This window comes from Hypanus sabinus, chromosome 4, assembly GCF_030144855.1.
Source record: "Hypanus sabinus isolate sHypSab1 chromosome 4, sHypSab1.hap1, whole genome shotgun sequence".
NCBI lineage: Eukaryota > Metazoa > Chordata > Chondrichthyes > Myliobatiformes > Dasyatidae > Hypanus > Hypanus sabinus.
In genome coordinates, this window is record NC_082709.1 from 186155790 (window position 1) to 186179232 (window position 23443).

General features: G+C 44.2%; 1 protein-coding gene across 5 annotated transcripts in view; it reads right to left on the minus strand.

Annotated features, from left to right (window-relative positions):
• The window catches only part of robo2 (roundabout, axon guidance receptor, homolog 2 (Drosophila)), a 596210-nt gene that overhangs the window by 189402 nt on the left and 383365 nt on the right, over positions 1-23443 (minus strand). For all 5 annotated transcript variants that reach the window (XM_059969002.1, XM_059969005.1, XM_059969004.1 and 2 more), the window contains exons 6-9: positions 21551-21678; positions 17300-17311; positions 4635-4759; positions 1289-1460 (exon numbers count right to left, since the gene is read on the minus strand). In XM_059969002.1, coding sequence (XP_059824985.1) covers positions 1289-1460; positions 4635-4759; positions 17300-17311; positions 21551-21678 — 437 coding nt within the window. The remainder of the gene's footprint in view (positions 1-1288; positions 1461-4634; positions 4760-17299; positions 17312-21550; positions 21679-23443) is intronic.

Consider the following 23443-nt stretch of genomic DNA (forward strand, 5'->3'; position numbering starts at 1 on the left):
AGAGGAGTGCAGTACAACAAAGGGTCTATAATTGATTGAGGGGGGATCTTATTGAAACATATAAAATTCTAAAGGGGTTGGACAGGCTAGATGCAGGAAGATTGTTTCCGATGTTGGGGAAGTCCAGAACGAGGAGTCACAGTTTAAGGATAAAGGGGAAGCCTTTTAGGACCGAGATGAGGAAAAACTTCTTCACACAGAGAGTGGTGAATTTGTGGAATTCTCTGCCACAGGAAACAGTTGAGGCCAGTTCATTGGCTATATTTAAGAGGAAGTTAGATATGGCCCTTGTGGCTAAAGGGATCAGGGGGTATGGAGAGAAAGCAGGTACAGGGATGATCAGCCATGATCATACTGAATGGCAGTGCAGGCTCTAAGGGCCGAATGGCCTACTCCAGCACCTATTTTCTATGTTTCTATGTTTCTATTCTTTGAAAGTGGCATCACAGGCAGATAGGGTCACAAAAAAAAGTTTTTGGCACATCGGCCTTCATAAATCAGAGTATTAAGCATAGGAAATAGAAGATTATGTTGAAGTTGAAAACGACATACATGAGGCCGAATTTAGAGTATTATATGCAGTTCTGGTCACTTACCTACAGGAAAGCTATCAATACAATTGAAAGAGTATAGAGAAAATTTACAAGGATGTTGTCAGGACTTGAGAATCTCAGTTATAGGGAAAGGTTGAATAGGTTAGAATCTTTTTCCCCAGGAGCGTAGCAGAATGACGGATTTCACAGAGGTATGCAAAATTATGGTAAAGGCATGAAGATTTTTTCCTCCAGTTAATTGTGAAAGGTGCAATATTAAATGGGAACCTGAGGGGCAACTTCTCCAATCAGGGAGTGGTGAGAGCATGGAATAAGCTGGTGGTTTGATGTAAGAGAAGTTTGGGTAGGAACATGGATGAGAGGGATATGGAAGGTTGTGGTCCAGGCGTGGGTCAATGGGACTAGGGAGAATAATGGTTCAGTATGGGCTGGATGGCTGAAGAACCTGTTTCAATTCTGATCATCTACCTACAGGAAAAGAATCAATAAGATTGGGAGCAAGAGTACAGAGAAAATGTACAAGGATGCTGCTGGGATTTGAGGACCTGAGTTATAGGGAAAGGTTAGCCTTTTATGACTCAAAGTGCTAGTTATTGGGATTAGACTAGATACTTGATGGCTCATACAGACACATTGGTCCAAAGAGTCTACCTTTGTGTACAACTATGATCCATCAGTAGCACGTTGCTTGACGTATGCCATTGAGACAGGGTTTCCAGTGTCGTACACCTTACCATCGGTAACCTCCAGCTGAGCCTTGGCCAGGATGCTTCCTGCCACCGTAAGGGCCTGGCAGATGTAGTAACCAGCGTCCGACCTCTGGATGTTAGTGATGGTGAGGTCCCCATCAGCGGAGACGGCAAAGCGACTAGATGGCTGTGGCGGTTGGTTGGGAAACAGCAGGTTCTGGAAGAGAGAAATAACATTGACCTCAGTGTTACCATGGGTACCATGGCCAACTGTACAGCAATAATGATGTATTGGAATGGAATTCACACATAAGCGTCTAGAAATTAGAAAGCATCAGAAAAGCAGTGCTTGCAAATATAAATGAAGAGTATATGCATTAAGAAGTCACGCTGCAACTGGATTAAACTCTGGTCAGGTCACACTTGGAATATTGTGTGCAATTCTTGTCGTCCCATTACAGGGAAGATTTGGAAGATCTTGAAAGAGGTTCAAATTCATTTATAACATGTACATCCAAAAATGCTGTGAAATGCATCATTTGTGTCACAACCAACACACCCAAGGATCCCCGCAAGTGTCGCCATGCTTCCGGCGTCATCATAGCATGCCCACAGTGTCCAGCAAAACAACTCAAGCTGGATAGCTTAGACAAAATACTGGAGGAACTCAGCAGGTCAGGCAGCATCTACGGGAATGAACAAACAGTTAGTTTCAGGTCGAGACCCATCTTCAGGACTGGAAAGGAAAGGGGAAGATGCCAGAATAAAAAGATAGAGGGAGGGAAAGAAGGCTAGATAGAAAGTGATAGGTGAAGTCAGGTGAGTAGAAAGGTAAAGGGCTGGAGAGGAAGGAATCAGATAGGAGAGGAGCAGCTTGAATCACCAACATAAACCCTCCCAGGGTTTGAGAAATCGATGTTTATACCATCAAGTTGGAGGGTGCCCAACAGAATATAAGGTGTTGTTCCTCCCTACTGCAGGTAAATTGGCTGCATTAAATTGACCCTTGTTTGTAGGTGGGTGGCAGGATCATTAAAATTGCCATAGCTGGGGGGATGTGGCATTGGTCTGGATAGGCTCCCACTCCTATTGATTCTGTTACATTTCTTGGACTTACTGAGTATGCCCATAAGAAAACAAAGCTCAGGGTTGTGTGCGGATGCATAAGTGTACTTTGATAAATTTACCTTGAATTTAAATGCTCGCCATTGTGTGCACCACAAATAACCTCGGATAACCAAGTCCGACTCCTGGCCTTCACATGTGGCTTAGCTACTAAACCCAGAGAAGCAATTTCTCTTGACAGGAGAAGGATCAAAGGTGGGTTACTGGCTCCTTAAAGACAGCTAGATTGCAACATCCATGGTCGACCAATGAAGGGCCTCCTCTCATGATCATGCAGGGAGGGAAAGGGTGTGACCTGAAAACCAGCATGGACTCGATGGACCGAATGGCCTAATTCTGCCCCTATGGATCTGAAAGTCCACATGGACTCGATGAGCCAAATAGATCTTTCTACACTGCATGAGAAATATGAGAAGGAGCTGTTCGTAGAGTCATACAGCACAGAAACAGGCCATTCAGCCCAATGACTCGTGCTGACCATCAATCAAGAGGGTTGAAGCTGGGGTCGAAGGAGGGTAGAAAAGAGGAGGATGGTGATGCAGGATCTTGGCCTGAAACTTTGATTGAGCATTTGTCTGCATAGATGCTGCCTGACCTGCAGAGTATGTATGATTACCTGAGTTGATCAAAGTAACTATCGCCAGTTAGCATAACACTTTACAGCACCAGTGATCCGGGCTCATTTCTCTCTGCTGTCTTTAAGGAATTCATACATTCTCTCCATGATCGCACTTGTTTCCTTCAGGTTATCCGATTCCCTCCTACATTCCAAAGACGGACGGATCAGGCTAGTGAGTTGTGGGCATGCTATGTAAGTGCTGGAAGCAGGCCCCCAGCACATCCTCGGACTGGGTTGGTCATTGTCGTTGATGCAAGTAATGCATTTTACCATGTATTTCAATGTACATGTGCCAAACAAAGCTAATCTTTATCTTTGTCCAATCTTTTGTGTGTGTGGGGCCTGTGTCCGTGCTCTTTTTCTCTGCGACTCAATGGTCTGGGGATCTCCCCCGCCCCTTCTGGAGCCCGAGACTTTCACAGGAGGGGCACAACGGCAAATTAACGCTTTTCAATTAGAGCGTCTGCAAATTCTTCACTCTCTTAAATTATGTCACCGTTTAATTAAGAGGTGAATACTTTTATTAGTCAGTGATGGATGGTCCACTCTGACAGATTCAAGGATGATGCCATTATCCCTCATTCCAGTGAACAAATCGTTTCTTATGGCTTTGCAAATTATGTCTAACCTTGCACTACTTGCCGGGACAGTTCACAGCTCACTCTCCACGAGCCGAGTACAGCCCTGCTGTAACAACGCAGAGTGCACATCCATTGAAGGTGATTACATCCTCATAGTTAAAGCTGCTCAGGTCAATAAATAGCCCCTCATGCTTTTAATGTGGTTGGATTTGTGGTGGGCTGGGGAAAACTAGTGAAGGTCATTTGCATTTCCTACCTCTTTGATGAAGTAATTTGATCTAATTGACTCTGTTCTTCCCACAACACCAAATGTTGTGTTGCCAGAGGTCCTGTGTAAAGAACCACGACACTTACTCTGTCAAAGACACATCAGTAGATGCACTTCTGCTCGTCCCACTGTCATGAAGATGTGGAGGCTTTGGAGATGATGCAGAAAAGGTTCCCTAGGATGCTAGCTGGATTAGAGTGTGTGAGCTATATGGAGACAATAAAACTATAGGACATAGGACCAGAATTCAAGTTTTAAGATTAAAGTTTTGACCAAAGTCCCAGAGGTCCAGAGGTCAGAGGGGCAATATCAGTGAGTCCAGGCCAGGAGGGTAGAGGCCTGATGTCCATGTGTCAGCGAGCTTGGGGCCAAGGACTGAGTCCTGGAGGTGGCTTGACGTGGGGTTGGAAGCCTGTCTGTGTGTGTGAATGTGTGGGGCTGGGTGAGCCGGTGGGAAAAGAACTTGTTTTGCTGTTGTTGTTTTGTTTTGTTATTGTTGTTGCTTGTGTTGCTCTGTCGAGCATCATGGGCATGCAATGTTGGCGCCAGAATGTGCGGTGACACTTGCGGGCTGCCCCCAGCACATCCTAGGATGTGTTGGCTGTTGACGCAATCAGTGCATTTCACTTGCTCTTTCGAAGTACCTGTGATCAATAAATGTGTTTCTGTACAGATTTCCACAGAGACTCTGTTCCTGTGGCTCACTAATGGTGCTGTGATGTGCTGTGTCTCTCCCTGTCTTTCCCTCTTGCCTTAGCACCGCGCATGGAAGCTGGGTGGGGATCAGAGGTCACCTACCTGGCTTCCTTCCTTTTGCCAGAAGATAGCTGGCTGTGGGTTTCCCTTTGTTTCACAGGGAAAGATGGCCGTCCGACCCTGGGGCACAATCTGATCCCTCGGCCTCACGACGAACTGTGGAGCAGCTGAGATGTCCGGCCAGGCAACATTGGAGAGAGCAGAAAAGAGAAGAGTGCGATGGATGAAAGCTTCCTTGTAACACGCTTATACGAGGCATTACCCAGTAACCCACAGAGCCTCACCACCCAGGGGCAGTCAATCAAGCAAGTGATTTGGAGTGGTATGGTAATGTAGTGTTTCATATAACACTATTACAGCAGCAGCAGTCCCCGGTTGCTGTTTGTAAGGAGCTTGAACATTTTCCCCATGATCACACGGGATTCCTCTGGGTGCTCTGGTTTCCTCCCACTTTCCAAATACGTACAGGTAGAAGGTTAATTAGGTGGCCCAGGCTTTTCATTCATTCTCTCTCTCTCTCTCTCTCTCTCTCTCTCCCCCCCCCTCCCCTCCCTCTCCCTCTCACCCTCTCACTCTCTCTCCGTCTTTCCCTTTTTTTCTCTCTCTCCCTCTCTGTCTCTATTCCTCTGTCTCTTTGTCTCCCTCTCTTCCCTCCTCCTTTCCCTCTCTCACTTTCTTTCCCTCCCCCGTCAATCTCTTTCGCTCTCCCTCTCTCCCGCTAAACCAGCAGTCACCAGACAGGAATCAGAACTGGGAACAGGAGTCCTGAGTGATTACCTTGTCTCTGCCTCTCTCTAATCACAGGATACCACACACTGATCTAGAGCAGGAACCCTGGATGATTTCCCCTCATGTCTAATCCCTGCCTCGCCAGACAGGCTTCAGCAGTGTTCATATTCCAGAACTCTGCAGAAACCAGTAACACTGACATCCTTTGTTTTGTTCCTCTTTGCTGCGCTCTGTCAGTGTTGATAATACTATAGTGGACGGGGCTGACAGGGTCTATTCAAACTAACAGTGCATGAGGAGTGAATTACCATCAGCAAATAAACACATACTTCAGGGCACTTCACTCACTGCCTTTCCATCTATGTGAGTCTGTTAACCCACTGCCCTCACTCTGTTTCCTCGTTTACAAAGTCCATCTGCACACACTGTTTATTATACAGTCCATCTCACTCAAGTAATTATTCACGTCCGACTAATTGTGCACTGAAGTTTTTAAGAACTCCCTTTTAGGAAGAGAATTGGTTCAGCTTTTTCTTTATGGTGGGAGAACCTCTGAATTAGAGAGGCTCCCAATGGTAAAATTTTCCGTAGTGTAAATGGGTGATGTGATCACTAGATGTTAAAGCCCTTTTGATTTATCTGCATTGAATTATGGAAAGGAAACCGCATCTCGCCGAGATCTGGAAAAGCCGGCAAAAATCAGATTAGAAAGTGTGCAGATTCCAAGCGCAAATTGGTCCCGCTCCACAGCCCCAGTGTACATGCCAAGTCACCCACTGATTTTGTTAGTGTTTATCAAAACACAATAGTTAAGCACCATCTCAGGGCCCAGCATGCATGGGCAATGCTGATCAAACACATTCAGACGTACAGAGGTACACAGTGCATCTGAACCAGGCTCAGCGAGAGAGGGAGGGGTGGGAGAGAGAAGGGGAGAGAAGGGTATGTGAGGGAGAGGGGAAGAGTGAGAGAGGGGCAGAGGGAGAAGGGAGAGAAACAAAGGCAAAAGAGAGAGAAGCAGGCGATTTAAGAGTGTGAAGCCTGGTGTAACCAAACAGATCAACAGATTAATGGGCAGACTGAGTCGAGACAATCTTTGTATTGGCTTTCTTTCTGCAAGAGAGCTTGATTCAACTGAAGGTTGAAAGATAACTTGCACTAAAGGACAACTTACTGGTACAGGGCTCAACATGTACCATATGACTGGAGGTCATTTAGTAACTATGCAACTGGATTACAAGGCTAAACCTCACTTAATTTATAGTTAATTTAAGTTTATGTTTACTTACATTTGTCATGTTCATTATGTACTCTGCTGCTTGCTATGAAAACCTAATTTTCGTGGCTTTTATACCCTATTTATGACAATGAACTTGAAACTTCAGACCGCCAGATCAAATTCCAACTGGGGAAGCTGAGCGGCTTCAGCTTTGTTTGTTAAATAAATTCCAGAATAAAATCCCGTTATCAAAAATGGAGATGGAGAGCAACACACACAAAATACTATAGGAGCTCAGCAAGTCAGGCAGCATCGTAGAAAGCAGACGTTTTGATACTCAGTAGTGAAAATAGAGAAATTTAGAGAGAGAAAGTGAGAAGAGAGAGAATGAGAGAAAGTGCGAGAGTGGACGAGAGAAGGAAAGACAGAGAGAGAAAAAGGGAGAGAGAGATGAGAGAGAAAGTGAGAAAGAGGGGGAGGGACAGAAAGAGAGAGAGACAGGCAAAGGAAGAATGTCAGCTGTTTATTCCCCTCCATAGACGTTGCCTGACTTGTTGAGTCCCTCCATCATGTTTTGCGTATTTCTCAAAAACATCTGTAGAATCTTTTGTGTTTATGCTGGAGATAGCATACTGGGGTCATTGTAACAACCTATTTGATCAGTCCCATGAGGGAAGGAAATCTGCCTTTCTACTCCAGTCTGACTCGTCCAGACCCAGCAATGTGTTGATCTTAAACTGCCCAATAAGCTTCCCCCCACCCCAGCTGAGAGATGGGTAATAAATGCCAGCACCACCACACATAAGAGGAAATTATCTTCAGGACTTGAACTTTGGACTCATCTTATTGACTCTATAGTACACTACAAGCCGAGCCACAGATAACCATAGCCCACAGAACAAGCAGTCACACATTCCAGTTACTCAGCACGGGAGGTGTTAGACTTGACACCTTGGTCACACCACAGAAACGTCAACACCTTCCAGAATGCTTAAATGACTATGCATCTCTCAATCTACCTCGTCATGGTGCTAGCACTTTATTTATCCAGCTGAAGTGCACTTTCTCTGCAACTCTATCACTTTATTCTGCAATCCCTTTCTACTATCTCCATGTACTTAGTTTTTGGAATGATCTGGCTGAATGGCATTTCATTTCTGGTCGCCTCATTATAGGAAGGATGTAGAAGCTTTAGAAAGGGTGCAGAGATTTACCAGGATGCTGCCTGGACCAGACAGCATGTCTGTGAGGATAGATTGAGTGAACCAGGGCTTTTCTCACTGGAGTGAAAGAGGATTTCATGCTAGAGGTGTACAAGTTGATAAGAGGCATAGATATAACAGACAGTCAGAGACATATATTCAAGTGTGGAAATGGCTAATGTGGGGGGGGCATAGACGTAAGCTGATTAGGAGAGTATATGGGGGACAGTATATATGGTAGAGGCAGATACAGTAGGGACATTTAAGAGATTCTTAGATTGGCATATCAATGATAAAAGAATGAAGGGCTATGTAGGAGGGAAGGGTTAGATTGATCTTAGAGTAGGTTTAAAGATTGGAACAACATCATGGGTCAAAGACCCTATACTGTGCTGTACTGTTCTATGTTCAGAGGTTTCTTACTGTATCTTGGTGCATGTGGCAATAATAAACCAATTATCAATGTAATACAGGGAATAAAAACAAGCTCGTTCGCTGAACTCCCTCCTATAGCTTTGTCAATGTGACCACATGTTCTGCCTTTGTCTTTCCATCTAAAGTCTGTCTCGTTTTTTCTGTCTGCCTCAGCAGGAGCTTCAGACTTTCACTCCCACTTCTGCCATCAAGAGTTTCATGGGCCATATAGTCTCTTTCATGGAACACAGGACACTATACCACAGTGCAGGCCCCTCAGCCCCCAACGTTGTGCCAACCTCATAACCTACTTTAAGATCAATCAAACCTTCCCTCTCACATCACCCTCCATTTTCCTATCATCCATATTTTCTATTTTCTATTTTACTTATAGGATACAAGGAAGCAATTTCCAGCTTTCCAGTTTGGAGTTCTGATTCCAGTTTTGTATGTCTATATGTAGAATCAGGATGTTCAGGAATGTAATAAGATGTTAGGGAAAAAGAAACCCGAGTGAATAGATTCACTCCTACAAGCTTGAACATGTCCTGATATGAGAACCTCATTAAATCTGCATTTAGAACACAGATCATTACAGCACACATCTTCAGCCCACAGTGTTGTGCCAACTTTTTAACCTACTCTAAAATCAATCTAACACTGCTCTTTGACATTGACTATCACCTTCTAGCTTGTACTTCTTACCTACCTCTCTCCTTCTTTTTCTGGCATCTTCTGCCTTCCTTTCCAGTGCCAATGAAGGGTCTCAGCTGGAAACTTTGACTGATTATTCATTTCCATAGATGCTGCCTGACTTGCTGAGTTGCTCCAACACTTTGTGTGTGATGCTTCAACATAGCTCTCCATTTTTATATCATCCATGTATCCATCTCTTAAATACCCCTAAAGTATCTGCCCTTACCACCACTCTGGCCAGCACAATCTACCAACTTCTGTGCAAAAATAGCTACCTTTGACATCATTCCGATACTTTCCTACAATCACTTTACAATTATGCCCCCTTGTATTAGCCATTTCCACCCTGCACGTAAATCTCCAGATATCCATACAATCTATACCTTTTTCCATGTGCCAATAACTCTATGATCTGTGTAGCATCTTTAGGCATTTAGCCATCCCAGAGAGCTTTACCTTATTAAATAAAATTCAGCTTCAATTTCAATCTACACTCAGCATCCACTTTATGAGGCACACCTGTGCACCTACACACTAATGCAAATATCTAATCAGCCAATCATATGGCAGCAACTCAATGCATAAAAGCATGTAGACATGGTCAAGGGGTTCTGTTGTTCAGACCAAACATCAGAAAGGGAAGAGCCATGAGTTAAGTGACTTTGACTGTTGAACAATTGTTGGTGCCATTTGGGGTGGTTTCAGTATCTCAGAAAATGCTGATCTCCTGGGATTTTCATGCGCAACAGTCTCTAGAGTTTACACAGAATGGTATGAAAAAGAAAAAATATCCAGTGAGCAGAAGTTCTGAGGGTGAAAATGCCTTTTTAATGAGAGAGATCAGGGGAGAACGGCCAGACTGGTTCAAGGTGACAGTAACTCAAATAGCCACACGTTACAACAGTGGTGTGTAGAAGAGCATCTCAGCACGCACAACACGTCGAACCTTGAAGTGGACAAGCTACAGCAGCAGAAGACCATGAACGTACACTCAATGGCCACTTTATTAGGGACAGGAGGTACTGATAACTGAGTGTATATACATTCTGTAATTTTTTGTCATTTTATACTACTTTCTTGTAATTACGTATGGTACGCTAGAAATATTTCTCACTGTATCTCGGTACCAATTACTATAATCGAGCAATCATCAGTTACTGGCATCCACAGATCCTATCTGCAGCCAATATCCATTTACACACACGAATCAGAAGTAGATTTATTACCAGTGACTTGAATTTTTGATGACATTAAATTTTGGTTCTGCGGTAGCTGTACTGTCCAAAGACATAAAAATCTATAAATCACAAAATAAACGAATAGTGCAAAAAAAAAGGAATAATGAAGTAGTGTTCAAAGGTTCATGACCATTCAGAAATCTGACGGCAGAAGGGAAAATGCCGTTCTAAATCGCTGAGTGTGGGCCTTCAGGCTCCCGTATTATGAACCCATCAAGTCTATCTCTATACAACACACACAAAATGCTGGTAGAACACAGCAGGCTAAGCAGCATCTATAGGGAGAAGCGCTGTCGACGTTTCGGGCCGAGACCCTTCTCCCTATAGATGCTGCCTAGCCTGCTGTGTTCCACCAGCATTTTGTGTGTGTTGTTTGAATTTCCAGCATCTGCAGATTTCCTCGTGTTTGAACTCCATCGCTATTTCTATTTTCTTGCATTAGCTATTTATTTTATATAGGACAATGAACATTACAGCACAGTTCAGGCCATTTGACCCACAATGTTGTTAATCCCTTAATTTAATCTAACCCTTCCTTCTAGACACCCCTCCATTCTTCTCTCATCCACATGCCTATTTAAGAGTTTCTTAAATGTCCCTAATATCTCTCTCTCTATCTCACACACACACAAACACACACCACTTTCTATGTAAAGTATCTACCCTCAAAAAATATGCTCTTGAACCCAGGCAAAATCCTGGTAAATCTCCGCTGCCCCCTCTCTAACGCTTCCATATCCTTCCTATAATGAGGTGACCAGAACTGAACGCGATATTCCCAGAGGACCACAACCTCGTCATAGGGTTTTGAGGCTTGCATGCCTCAATGACCCAGAGAGCTATGCTGGGCTCGAGTCAGGGCCTTGTGTAGGGTCATTGTGGAGTCACCCCACCCATGCCAAGCAGGTCAAAGGGTAGAGGCCAGTCTAAGAGCAGTCCAAGTTAGGGGGTTCAGCTCAGGGCTAATAACCCTGACTGCTCAAAAAACAATTGTTAAGGAAACAGCGATGACAAATCCCATTCAGACAGAGATGGGTTACTGTCCAAAATCCCAGTGGCATAATAGGCAGCAAGTAAGAAAGAACTGAACACAATATCAAATTCCTTCCTTTACCTTTTCCACCTATCACCACCCAACATCTCAATTCATCCTCTCTTCCCCCCCCCCCACCCACTTCCTCCCTCACCTGGTCTCACCTATCACCTGCTAGCTTGCACTCCCTCTTCTCCTCACCTTCTTATTATGTCCTCTTCCTCCTTCCTCCCCAGGAAGAGTCTTGGCCTGAAATATTGACTGTTTCTTCACTCTGTAGGTACTGCCTACCGGTTGAGTTCCTCCAGCATGTTGTGTGTGTTTACACTGAACACAATGCTCCAAGTGAGTATTGTAGTCATTTCAGGCTACCTCATTTTTTTTATAATTCATAGCATTTTTATTATCATTGAACAACCAATTTCATGTCATTTAAGTCATTGATAATGATTCTGATTCTCCTCTGTCAATGTGATAATGAGAAGAGGGTATGTCCCAGATGGAGAGGGTCCTTAGGAACAGAATCCCTTGTTAATCAACCAATCCTCCCTCTCCTCATTTCTCAGCCCAATTCCCCACAGTGTCTCCCAGGAAAATTCTAATCTGGACATGAATTTCCAGAATGAGGGGAGACTTGATAGAGGTGTATAAAATTATGATGGGTATAGATAGAGTGAATGCAAGCAGGCTTTCTCCACTGAGGCCAGGGGAGAAAAAAAACAGCGAACATGGGTTAAAGGTGAAGGGGGAAAAGTTTAAAGGGAACATGGGGGGGGGGGGGCTTCTTCACACAGAGAGTGGTGGGAGTCTGGAATGAGCTGCCAGATGAAGTTGTAAATGTGGGCTCACTTTTAACATTTAAGAAAGACTTGGACAGGTACATGGATGAGAGGTGTATGGAGGGATATGGGCCAGGTACAGGTCAGTGGGACGAGGCAGAAAAATGGTTTAGCACAGCCAAGAAGGGCCAAAAGGCCCATTTCTGTGCTGTAATGTTCTATGGTTCTATGGATAGTCCTAAGACTGCGTGCAAAAGGAGGATTGGGCATGGGGCCAGCAATCCCATCGTATAAAAGCCCAGAGCTACAGCAATGTCAGCAGACGCTGCAGAGACCTCATTCCTGGGAGAGTGAGGTTCTTTGCCTAGAAGACATATGAAGACATGTGTTGAAGACAGAAGCCAAGGGCCGATCAACCTTTGGACGAGGACAGAGGACTCTAACAAGCTGCTACTGGTGGCCTAAGCCCCAGTAGGGGTGATGGATGTAAGAAGACCAAGGATACTTCACATTGAAAGCCCCCCCCCGCCCCCGGCTGGAAGATAGAACCTTTCCTGTACAACAGCAAGGAGACGGGCGTGCAAGAATACACAATGCTAAAACAATGAACCAAGAGATGCTGGACGGGATGGAGAATACAAGCTTCGCTGAGAACTTCAGAATATTTTAAATAGCATCCTGCCTTTACTGATTTGATACATAATGATTTATTAAAGCCATTTTCACTTCACTGGAAATGGATTATTGAGAGCAATATTTAATTCATGATGGAATGCATATGCCCGAGGCAGAAGGATTTCCTTTTTTTTAAATCATTTTTTTTGAAGCCGTTGCATATCATGTTTTATTCAGCAAGATAAATCAATTACATAGATGAGGACGTTTGTTTAGAACCCTCAAAAAAAATCCCTCGCCGTCTCCGCGGTGTCTAAGTGGAATTAGATAGCCAACGTCACAAAAACAGCAGCGAGGATGAGGAGTTAAAGGGCGGTATCTAGGATAGAGAAATGATGAAGAGGTGTGTAATTATTGTGTGGAGGACCCTGCCTCTGGCTGGTAAGCTCCTTCTCCTCTGAGATTAGCCACCACCAATAGACCATGTTAAACCTGGAAGCCAGTCTCTGATTCAGGATATCCTTACACTCCATGGTACCTCATTAGGTATAGAAATGGAACTCGGTGGGCTGCTCTGTAGCTGCAGCCCATCCACTTCAAGGTTCGACTTCCAGATGCTCTTCTGCACACTACCGCTGAAAAGCACGGTTATTTGAGTTTCTGTCATCTTCCTGCCAGCTTGAGCCAGTCCGACCATTCTCCTCTCACCTCTCTCATTAACAAGGCATTTTCATCTCTCACTGGAAGTATTTTGTTTTTCACACCATTCTCAGTAAACTCAAGAGAGTTGTGTGTGAAAATCCAAAGAGATCAGCCACTTTCGAGATAATCAAACCACCTTCAGTTACTGACCAACCCAGCTGCTTTGTCTTTAACCTTCCAGATTCCAACACCTCTTGTGTCTTTCTATCTCTTGTTTCATTATTTCAATAAATATTCATCAATTTGTGCTCCAAACATCCAGCCATTGTATGGGAAGGAAAGGCGGGCTATTAACCTGGCTGCACTGTCACCTGAACTTGCACTCCCATTTTACTGAACACCGAGAGTTTGTCACAATTTCTCAGTCCGGTTCTCAGTGATCCTCCATGATTCACAAGATCTGTATCAGTCTACTTCCAACCTGTTTGAGACTGCCTACATCATGAAGTGTTCCTCTAACACTTTTATCTTCCACCTCACCCCAGCACCTTCCACCCTGTGTAAAAAAGACTTACCCCATAAATAAAGCAGAGTACACAGGACAGACTCCTTGGCCCACAACACGATACCAAATTAAACTAAATCTTAGCGAATGGTAGGGCACAAAGGGATTTGGGAATACAGATCCATAATTCATTGAATGTGAAGGCACAGGTAGATAGGGTCATAAAGAAAGCGTTGGGTATAATGGCCTCCATAAATCAAGGAAATGAATGCAGGAGATGGGATGTATGTTGAAGTTGTATAAGATGTTGGTGAGGCCTAATTTGGAATATCGTGTGCAAATTTGGTCACCTACCTAGAGGAAAATGTAAGCAAGGTTGAAAGAGTACAGAGAAAATTTACAAAGATGTTGCTGGTTCTAGAGAACCTGAATTCTAAGGAAAGATTGAATAGGTTAGGACTTTATTCCTTAGAATGTAGAGGATTGAGAAGAGATTTGATTTTGAGAGGAAAGATAGGGTTAATGCAAGCAGGCTTTTTTCACTGAGATTGGGTGGGACGACAACCAGGGGTTAAGGGTGAAAGATGAAAAGTTTAAGGGGAACATGAGGGTAAACTTCGTCATTTAGAGGGCCGTGAAAATATGGAACAAGCTGCCAGCACAAGTGGTGCCTGTGAGCTCAGTTTCAATGTTTGAGAGAATTTGGGATAGGTACCTAGATGGTAGGGGTAAGGAGGGCTATTGTCCTGGTGGACAGGTCGATGGGAGTAGGCAGCTTAAATGGTTTTGGCATAGACTGGATGGACTGAGGAGCCTGGGCCTGTTTCTGTGCCGTCCTTCTCATGACTGTATGTCTCTTCTACCTGTGCATAATCTGTATCTCCCATTTCCATATAAACCTACAGAACTGGGCAAAAATCTAAGGCACACACGCAAATATATATATATATATATATATATGCTGGGGTACCGAATACTTTTGCTCAGTACTGTATTAATCTTATGTATTGCACTGTACTGCAGCCACAAAAAAAAACAAACTTCATGATATCTATGAGTGATGATAAACCTGATTCTGTTATGGGTCTCTGTTGGGGACTGAGAGTGGGAAGAGAGCAGGGAGAGGGGATTCATGGTTGGGAAAAGGGGAAGGGCAGCAGTGGGAAGCACCAGGGAGACATTCTATAATGATCAATAAGCTAATTGCCTGGAATCAAATGACCCTGCCTGGTGTCTCAGGGCTGGGTGTGTCCGCACCCACACCACCCCCTGCCCCTGAATTTCCTTCTCTGTCACTTGGCCCACACCCCTCCTGCAGCATTCCACCCTCAACATTCCCAACATCCTTTTTCACCACCAGACTTACAAATTTGCTCTCCACTCCACGTTGACAAATACAATACTATGCAAAGGTCTTAGGCATCCTAGCTACATATATTTGCCCAAGACTTTCACACTATACTGTATGTGTCTATCTGAACGTCTCTTAGGGTAACTGTCACTGTTGTATCTGCTTCCACCAGCTCCTGGCACCCACCACTCTCTGTGTATAAAAGACACAGGTCTCCTTTAGGCTAAATGGAAAAATATAATTTCTAACTATAAGTATTTTGAAAACTTCCAAAACCCAGGTGCTTTTAGTTACTTAGTTAATATTTATATTTTTTCCCTTTTACTTCGACTGTTTCACAAAAGACAATAGACAATAGGTGCAGAAGTAGACCATTCGGCCCCTCGAGTCTGCACTGAATCTAATCATTAGAAGTGTAGTCATAGAGCACAACAGCACAGACACAGGCTCTTCAGCCCATCTAGTCCATGCTGAGCTAATCATCTGTAGAATTAATCCATTTGCCCATCAAGTCTGCTCCAACATTCCATTATGGCTGACACATTATACCCCTTAGCCCCATTTCGCCTTCTCTCCATAGCATTTGATGCCCTTACTAATCAAGAACATATGAACATCCACTTTACATGTACCCAATGAGATGGCCTCCATAGCCATCCATGGCAATGAATTCTACAGGTTCGTCACTCTTTGGCTAAAGAAATGCCTCCTCATCTCTGTTCTAAAGGGACTTCCTTCCATTCTGAGATTATCCTCTTTGGGCCAAGACCACCCCATCATTGGAGGCATCCTCTCCATGTCCACTCTATCTGGACCTTTCAATATTTGATAGGTTTTCTTATTTCAGCAACACGCACTCAGATCATGTTCCTCCAAACCCCTCTCACCCATGTGCTTATCCAAACTTCTCTTAACTATTACAACTGAACCTGTGTCCACCATTTCCAGCTCGTTCCACACTTTCACTAGGGTTTCCCAGGTCGGTCAATGTCTGTCCATATTTCATATCAGCTCAGCTCCCTTTCCCTCTGTGGTCCTATTTGGACATTGGTTAGGGCCTGGCCCAGCTCTCAACAGCCTCTCTTAGAGTTTATTCTGAATCACCACATACGTTGTTGGGTTTACTCTTTCCCCCCTTTTTCAACAAGTACGTGAAGCAGCAAACGAGACTGTGAGCAGAAGCAGGAGGGGAAAAGCCACATACTGTTTAAGCAGAGCCCCATGTAGGATTAGAAGCCACTCCAGTTTGAGACTGTCCGTGAGGGAGTACATCTCCACTCCTGGACTCTCCGCACTCACCCATATCCCTGCAATGTCCCCAATCCACCCCTCCACATTATAGGCCAATGGGCCCTTCCCTCAGATAGTTGGTCTGAGTGTTAGGCATTTCGTCACTCAACAGGTGTGTGTGCGTGTGTGTATGTGTATATGTGTGCGTGAGTGTGCCTGTGTTTGTCTATCTATATCTGTGTCTTTAACTTTGCATATGTGTGTATCTGTGTGTGTGTGTGTGTGTGTGTGTGTGTGTGTGTGTGTGTGTGTGCATATTTACACCCACAAGCAATTGTGTCCATGTAGCATACTTGTACACACTGTGAGCACACTGTGTGTGTGCATGTGTAAGTACATGTAAACACGTTCATGCAGTTTATTAGTGTAGACATGTGATTGGGTACTTGTGTGTAAAAATGTGTGTGTGTATTAACATGTGTTGCCTATCTGTGTGAATTTCAGTGTGCAAACCTGCGTTTGTCAGTTGGACTATGTGAGTGCATGTGAAAAGCCTCAATGTGTGTGTGCATGCACACATCTGTGTGTATTTTTCATGTGTGTGCGTGTGAGTGTGTGCCTATTGCACGTGTGAGAAAATGCACACGTGTTTGAAAAGAATGCGGATGCAACCAGAGAGAGTGCATCTGTATGTCAGTGTCAGTGTGTGGTCCACGGTGTAACTCTGCTGCCTTCAGGCAATCCGATAGATCATCTAATACTTTACTGCAGAGACATATCTATCCATTTTCTTTCAAACACTTTCAAGACAGATCAATTAAACTGTCCCAGCAATTCACCGAGGCAGGCGTGCACTGGAAACTCTGCAGTTGGCGCCCCAGCGAGTGGCCTCTAATCCCTCCGCGATTAGCTGCCTTTGCATAGCGTTGGTACATCCTCTTCCCACCCTCCAGCTCCGGTTGCATACACAACGAGCAGGTGATTGAGCAGAGGCGAGAGCAAGAGATCCAAGCGTACAAAGTCATGCCACGTGTAAGGAACGATGACTACTTACCGACGGGGTGTGCTGGAGACAGAGCACAATGGAGTGGGTGGAGGTAACAAAGGATTTGACAATTTGTTTTAAAAAGGAAAAAAAATAGAGAAATCATGATGTTAGAATGAATGAAGTATACAATGCATTCACATGAGGATGGGTCACATCATTAAACACTCAATAGTTCCAAACACCATTCGGTGAACATCCAGACCTCCTGGATGAATGTTTCTGCTCTTCTCTGAAGAGATAATGCTCCTGTGTGGTTTTAGTTGGGAGACAGGGCAAGTGATACGAGGATGGGTGGCTGGGAGGGTAAAGGGGTGGGCAGGGGGTGTAGGTGAAGAATACAGATGAGAATAGATAGCTGGGAGAAGAGGAGGGTGAGGGAGGGGATAGGTCAGTTAGTGATGATGGAAACAAGACTGAGGGACAGAAAGAGGAAGGGTGTGTGTGTTGAAGGATTCAGGGGGAATTTGGGTAGCTGGGGAGGTGGATATGGTTAGGGAGATGGAAGATGGAGAGACTTCCTGGATGGATGTTTGTGCTCTTCTCTGAGGGGATGAAACCTCCATGTGGTTTTGGTTCGGAAACAGGGGCAGGGTTACGAGGAGAAGGTAGGGATTGTGCAAGAAAAGGTAGCTGGGAGAAGGGGAAAGTGAGAGAGGGAATAGGCCAGTTGGTGGTGATGGAAACAGAGGAGATGCTCGGGTGTGTTGAAGGATTTGGGGATAAACTGGGTAGGTGTGAAGGAGGATATGTTTGGGGAGTTGGGAAATGGAGGGACTTCCTGATGAATATATATGCATTTCTCTGAGAACTTGATAGTAGTTTTGGTCAGTGATGGAGACAGAAATGAAGAGAAGGTATATGGAGAGAAGGAGATGGACTTATTTTGTTCTTGAATATGGGATCAGGTGGAAAATTAGAGATTGGAGCAATTGAGTGTCAATGATTCACTTCAGAGAGTAATCGGTGCATCATTAGGAAAATTAAACATAGAAGATAATATTTGCAATCTTTCAGGAAAGATTTTACAAGGGTGCAAAACAGGGGTTCCCAAGCCATGGACCAATTACATTAAGCAAGGAGTTGGTGGCCCCAGGTTGGGAACCCTTCACAATGAGTTACAGATTCAACAAAACTCATCTTGAACTGTCAGTTACCATGGAGCAAGGTTTAGTAGAGAAGGGAGTGGTCTTACAGAACTTGCATCGCCATTATACCATAAGACATAGGAGCAGAATTAGACAATTCAGCCCATTGAGTCTGCTACACCATTTCATTATGGCTAATTTATTATCCCGCTCAACTCTATTCTCCTGCCTTCTCTGCATAACCTTTGACACACAGACTAATCAAGAACCTATAAAACGCCAGTTTAAATATACCCAATGACTTGGCCACCACAGCTGTCTGTGGCCATGAATTCCACAAACTGGCCACCCTCTGGTGAAAGAAATCCCTTCTCATCTCAGTTCTACAGGGATGTCCTTACACCTGTTGGGAATTGGAGTCTTTGTTCAGAAGACATGTTTAGATAGCGTGAATGATGTTTGGCACGCCTTCCCTGGCACTCCATGAGTAGGCATTGTCTACCTGAAACTCTCACCATGCCATCTCTGAGGAGAAGTCTCAAAGGGTGTGGACTCCATCTGGTGGAAAGGCAGCAGACAGACACTAGGACATCTTCTGGCCCTGTCACTTCAAACAATCTGGTGGAAGTTCCATTGTCCTGACATTTGAACAGCAGCTTAGTGTGTAGAGGAGGGAGGAAGTGTAGGATGGGCAAAACGTGATTCTGATTCTGCAGGTTGAAGAGGAACAGGAGCACTGTCTGTATGTCCGGATGGGAAGGAAGTAAAGTGGTTTTTTGTCATTGCTGTTGATTGCGTGTTTTGTGAACATGATGGGCATACTATTTTGGCATCGGAATGTGTGGTGATGCTTGTATGTTGCCCTTGGCCTAGCCTTAGACTGTACTGGTTGTTAACACAAATGGTTCATCTCACTGTATGTTTCAATATACATGTGATAAGTAAATTAATCTGAATAGTAATGCAGGCTAACATAAGGCAGGCATTTAATGGAAGTGACTCAAATTATGACTCAATCAAGATGTCGGGGCAGGTTTTTTTTTACAGAGAGTGGTGGATACATGGAATGTGTTGCCAGGGGTGCTGTGGGTGGAGGGAGATGCACTAGGAACATTTAAGACTCTCTTAGATCAGCACATGGATGAAAGAGAAATGGAGGGCTGTGTGGAAGGGAATGGTTAGATTGAGCTTGTTAGGCTGAAATTCGGCACAACATCATGGGTCAAATGGGTGTGTATGGTGCTACACTGTGCCATGTCCTATGTTCTATGTTCACTCAGAATTGTGGGTAATCACAGAACTGGCACAACTGGCCAAAGAGGACAATTTATTTCCTCAGGTCCTAAACTCTTCTACTGACTGAAAAAAAATCTCTTCATGTCCACTCTATACAGGTCTTTCAGTATCAGGGTCTGGTGGGTTTCCATGAGGTCCACCTCATTCTTCTGAACACACTTGAGTGCAGGCCCAATGGGAAGGATGTTCAAAATGTGTTGTAACTTCATTTTATTTCAGGGGTTCCCAACCTGGGGTCCATGGACTCCTAGCTTAATGGTATTGGTCCATGGCATAAACAAGGTTGGGAATCCCTGATTTATTTGGTGTTACAAAGCCATGCAGCTTCTTAATCACTGGTTGGGATAGGTTGATGTCTGATCTTGGCAATCCATTTGCAAACATTTTGTCATCACACGAGGAGACATCGTCAGTGTGCTGTTCACATGTGCAGTGTCCTCCGAATACTTAGCCTTTATACACTTATCAATCTGTTGATTGGGCATCATTACGGAAACGCAGTTGTGACATAGGGAGGGGTCTCGTCGCTGATTGGTTGTGTGGCGAACTCTGTGTGTTGTATTCAGGAACTTTGCCGACATTGGCTTATAAAAGGGATCAAGGTCTATGTATCTGTTTACAGAACTGTTTGCAGAAAACCATGCTGCTGGGAATTCTCTTGCATCTTTACTTGTGCCATGACTTTCACTGATGTCCAGTCAAATTTGTGTCCCTCTCTTTATAGCTGGAACAATTAATATCGAGGTGGCATAACTTTAAGGTGTTTGGAGGAAATTATAGGGAGGATGTCAGAGGTAAGTTTTTAACATAGAAGGTGGTGGATGTGTGGAGCACATGCCAGGGATGGTGGAAGAGACAGATAGGTACATAGATGATAGAAAAATGAAGGATATGTAGGAAGGAAGGGTTAAATTGATCTTAAAGTAGGTTATAAGGTCAGCACAAGGTCATGGCCGAAAGGCCTGTACTGTGGTGTACTGTCCTGTGTTCTCTGTTGACTCTCCAAAGGCAAACATCATTGAAGAACTAAGTTGAAAAAGAAAATTATGGTGGGGAAATGAAGTCACCATTATTCCCCAGAATGGTCAAGTGAAAAGATTAAGCTCCTGAGTTCCAATGGTGGTTTCTGGAGAAATGGACGAGGTGATGTGGGTGAAGATGAGTGATAGTACAATGGAATTTCCACCAGATTCAACAACCATCAGGCAGATCACCAAACAGAAGGCCAGAGAGGAAGGGGGTAAGGGGGTTCTGGAGATGGCAAATCCCCTTTTATTTTGTAAGGTTGAGGAAACCAAAGGATTGATAATGCCATCTAAGATTCATCAAATCAATAGACGTAGGGAAAAGCAAACTGATGAACTGTTCTATTGCAAACCTTCCTCTATCATTCCTAATGGATTTAGATTTTCCCGTGTCGCTTTCCATCCAAGTGGGGAATGCTCATTTCCCATAGGGTCCTCTCCAACACCACATACTCACCCTACCCTTCCCCGTAACCCTTCACCCAGGCTTGCAAGAGATGAATCTCCAGAATATTGAGGGCACTTAAAAATTAATGTTCTTTGAATATTTAGTTTAATATATTAAATAAATAGAGATAGGGCAGGAGCATAGAGATAAAGGGAAGAAATTATATCAAATCGCTATCAGTAACTGTTTTTCTCTCCAAATGGCGTGGGATGGTCTTCATCCACGATGACCAGTGATATTGACAAAGCGGAGCTTTTGGACGTAGAAGGGCCAATCACAAAATGTCCAGGCCTGCCTCAGAGCAGATGGCTACTGCACCATCCCAGAATGAGCAATACATCCTGTGACTACACTCATTTGACACCTTCTCCCTTGTCCAGGCAATGACAAAGCCACCACTTACCTCGTACGGTCAGCGTTGCGGTGGCCTCCACCATGCCCACTCGGTTTTCTCCAACGCAGGTGAAGGTTCCCTCGTCATTGCTGCTTACTCTCTTGATGCGTAGAGTGTTATCTTCCTTGATATCGTATCTAAAAGAGTCAGATACATACTAACATTAGTAAAACTGGTTTATTATTGTCACGTGTACTGAGGTACAATGAAAATCTTTCTTTTGCTTGCCATCCACACTTCATGACATAACTACACTGAGATAGTGCAAGGGAAACCAACAACAGAATGCTGAGTTACAGAGGAAGTGCAGTGTAGGTAGACAATGAAGTCCAAGGAACACAATGAGGTAGAACCTTATTGTCCTTGTAACCATTCAATAGCCTTATAACAGCGGGGTAGAAATTGTCCTTTAGACTTTTGGTATATGTTTTCAGCCCTTTGTGTCTTCTGCTCAATGGCGCAGACAAGAAGAGAAAATGTCTGGGTGAATGGGGTCTTTAATTATATCTGTGTTTTTGGGTCTCTGAGATGAAGCTTGTCTCTTTCTTTTATCGGCCTCCTTCTGAAGGATGATGGTAGGAATATCGGTTTCTCCTTCTGGTGAACAAGATTTCTGCCCCTCCCCCTTTATTCCCCTCTCGACCTTTCACTTCTTCTCACCTGCCTTTTACTTCCCCTGGGTCCCCACCTCCTTTCCTTTCTCCTATTGTCCACTTCTCTGCTATTAAATTCTTTCTTCTCCAGCTCTTGATCTTTCCCCACCCACCTGGCTTCACCTGTCACCTCCCAGCTATCCTCTTTCCCCTCCCCGCTTTTAATTCATGCATCTTCCCCTTTCCCTCCCAGTCCTGCTGAAGGGTCTTGGCCCAAAATGTCGACTGTTTACTCTTTTCCATAGATGCTGCCTAACCTGCTGAGTTCCTGTGGTATTTAGTGTGTGTTGCTTTGGATTTCCAGCCTCTGCAGAGTTTCTGAACGATCACTGATTCCTACAATTGTTACAGCACAGTTGGTGATCATTTGGACTATTGTATCTAAATCTTCTCTCAGTACTTCTATCTCATCAGTCTCATTCGGTTGCACTTTGCCCGTAGCCTTGCAAGTTATTTTCTCTCAAGGGTCCATAAGATCTACATTCTGTGGCCTCTTTATTAGGTATACCTATTCACCTGCTTGTTAATACAAATATCAAATTAGCCGACCACATGGCAGCAGCTCAATGCATAAAAGCATGCAGACACAGTCAAGAGGTTCAGTTGTTGTTCAGACCAAACATCAGAATGGGGAAGAAATGCGATCCAAGAGACTTTGATTATGGAATGATTGTTGGTGCCAGACGGGGGGGTTTGAGTATCTCAGAAACTGCTGATCTCCTGGGATTCTCATGCACACATCTCTCAGGTTTGCAGAGAAAGGTGCAAAAAAAAACAAACAAAAAACATCCAGTGAGTGGCAGTTCTGTGGGTGGAAACACGTTAATGAGAGAGGTCAGAGGAGGATGGCCAGACTGGTTCAAGGTGACAGATAACCAAGTGTTACAACAGTGGTGTGCAGGAACATCTCTGAACGCACAACATGCTGAGCCTTGTAGTGGGTGGCCTACAGCAGCAGAAACAATGAAAACACACTCAGTGGCTACGTTATTAGCTAAAGGAGGTATAAGATATAAGAACAGATTTCGGCCATTCAGCCCACCATGTCTTCTCTACCATTCATTCACGGGTAATTTTCTTTTTTTTCTCATTCTTCTGTCTTCTCAATGCAACTCTTCCCTTCACAATCAAGAACCTATCAATTACTGCCTTAAATCACCTAGTGACTTGGCCTCCACAGCCATGCATGGCAATGAAGGCCACAAATTCACCACCCTCTGGCTGAAGAAATTCCTCCTTATCTCAGTTC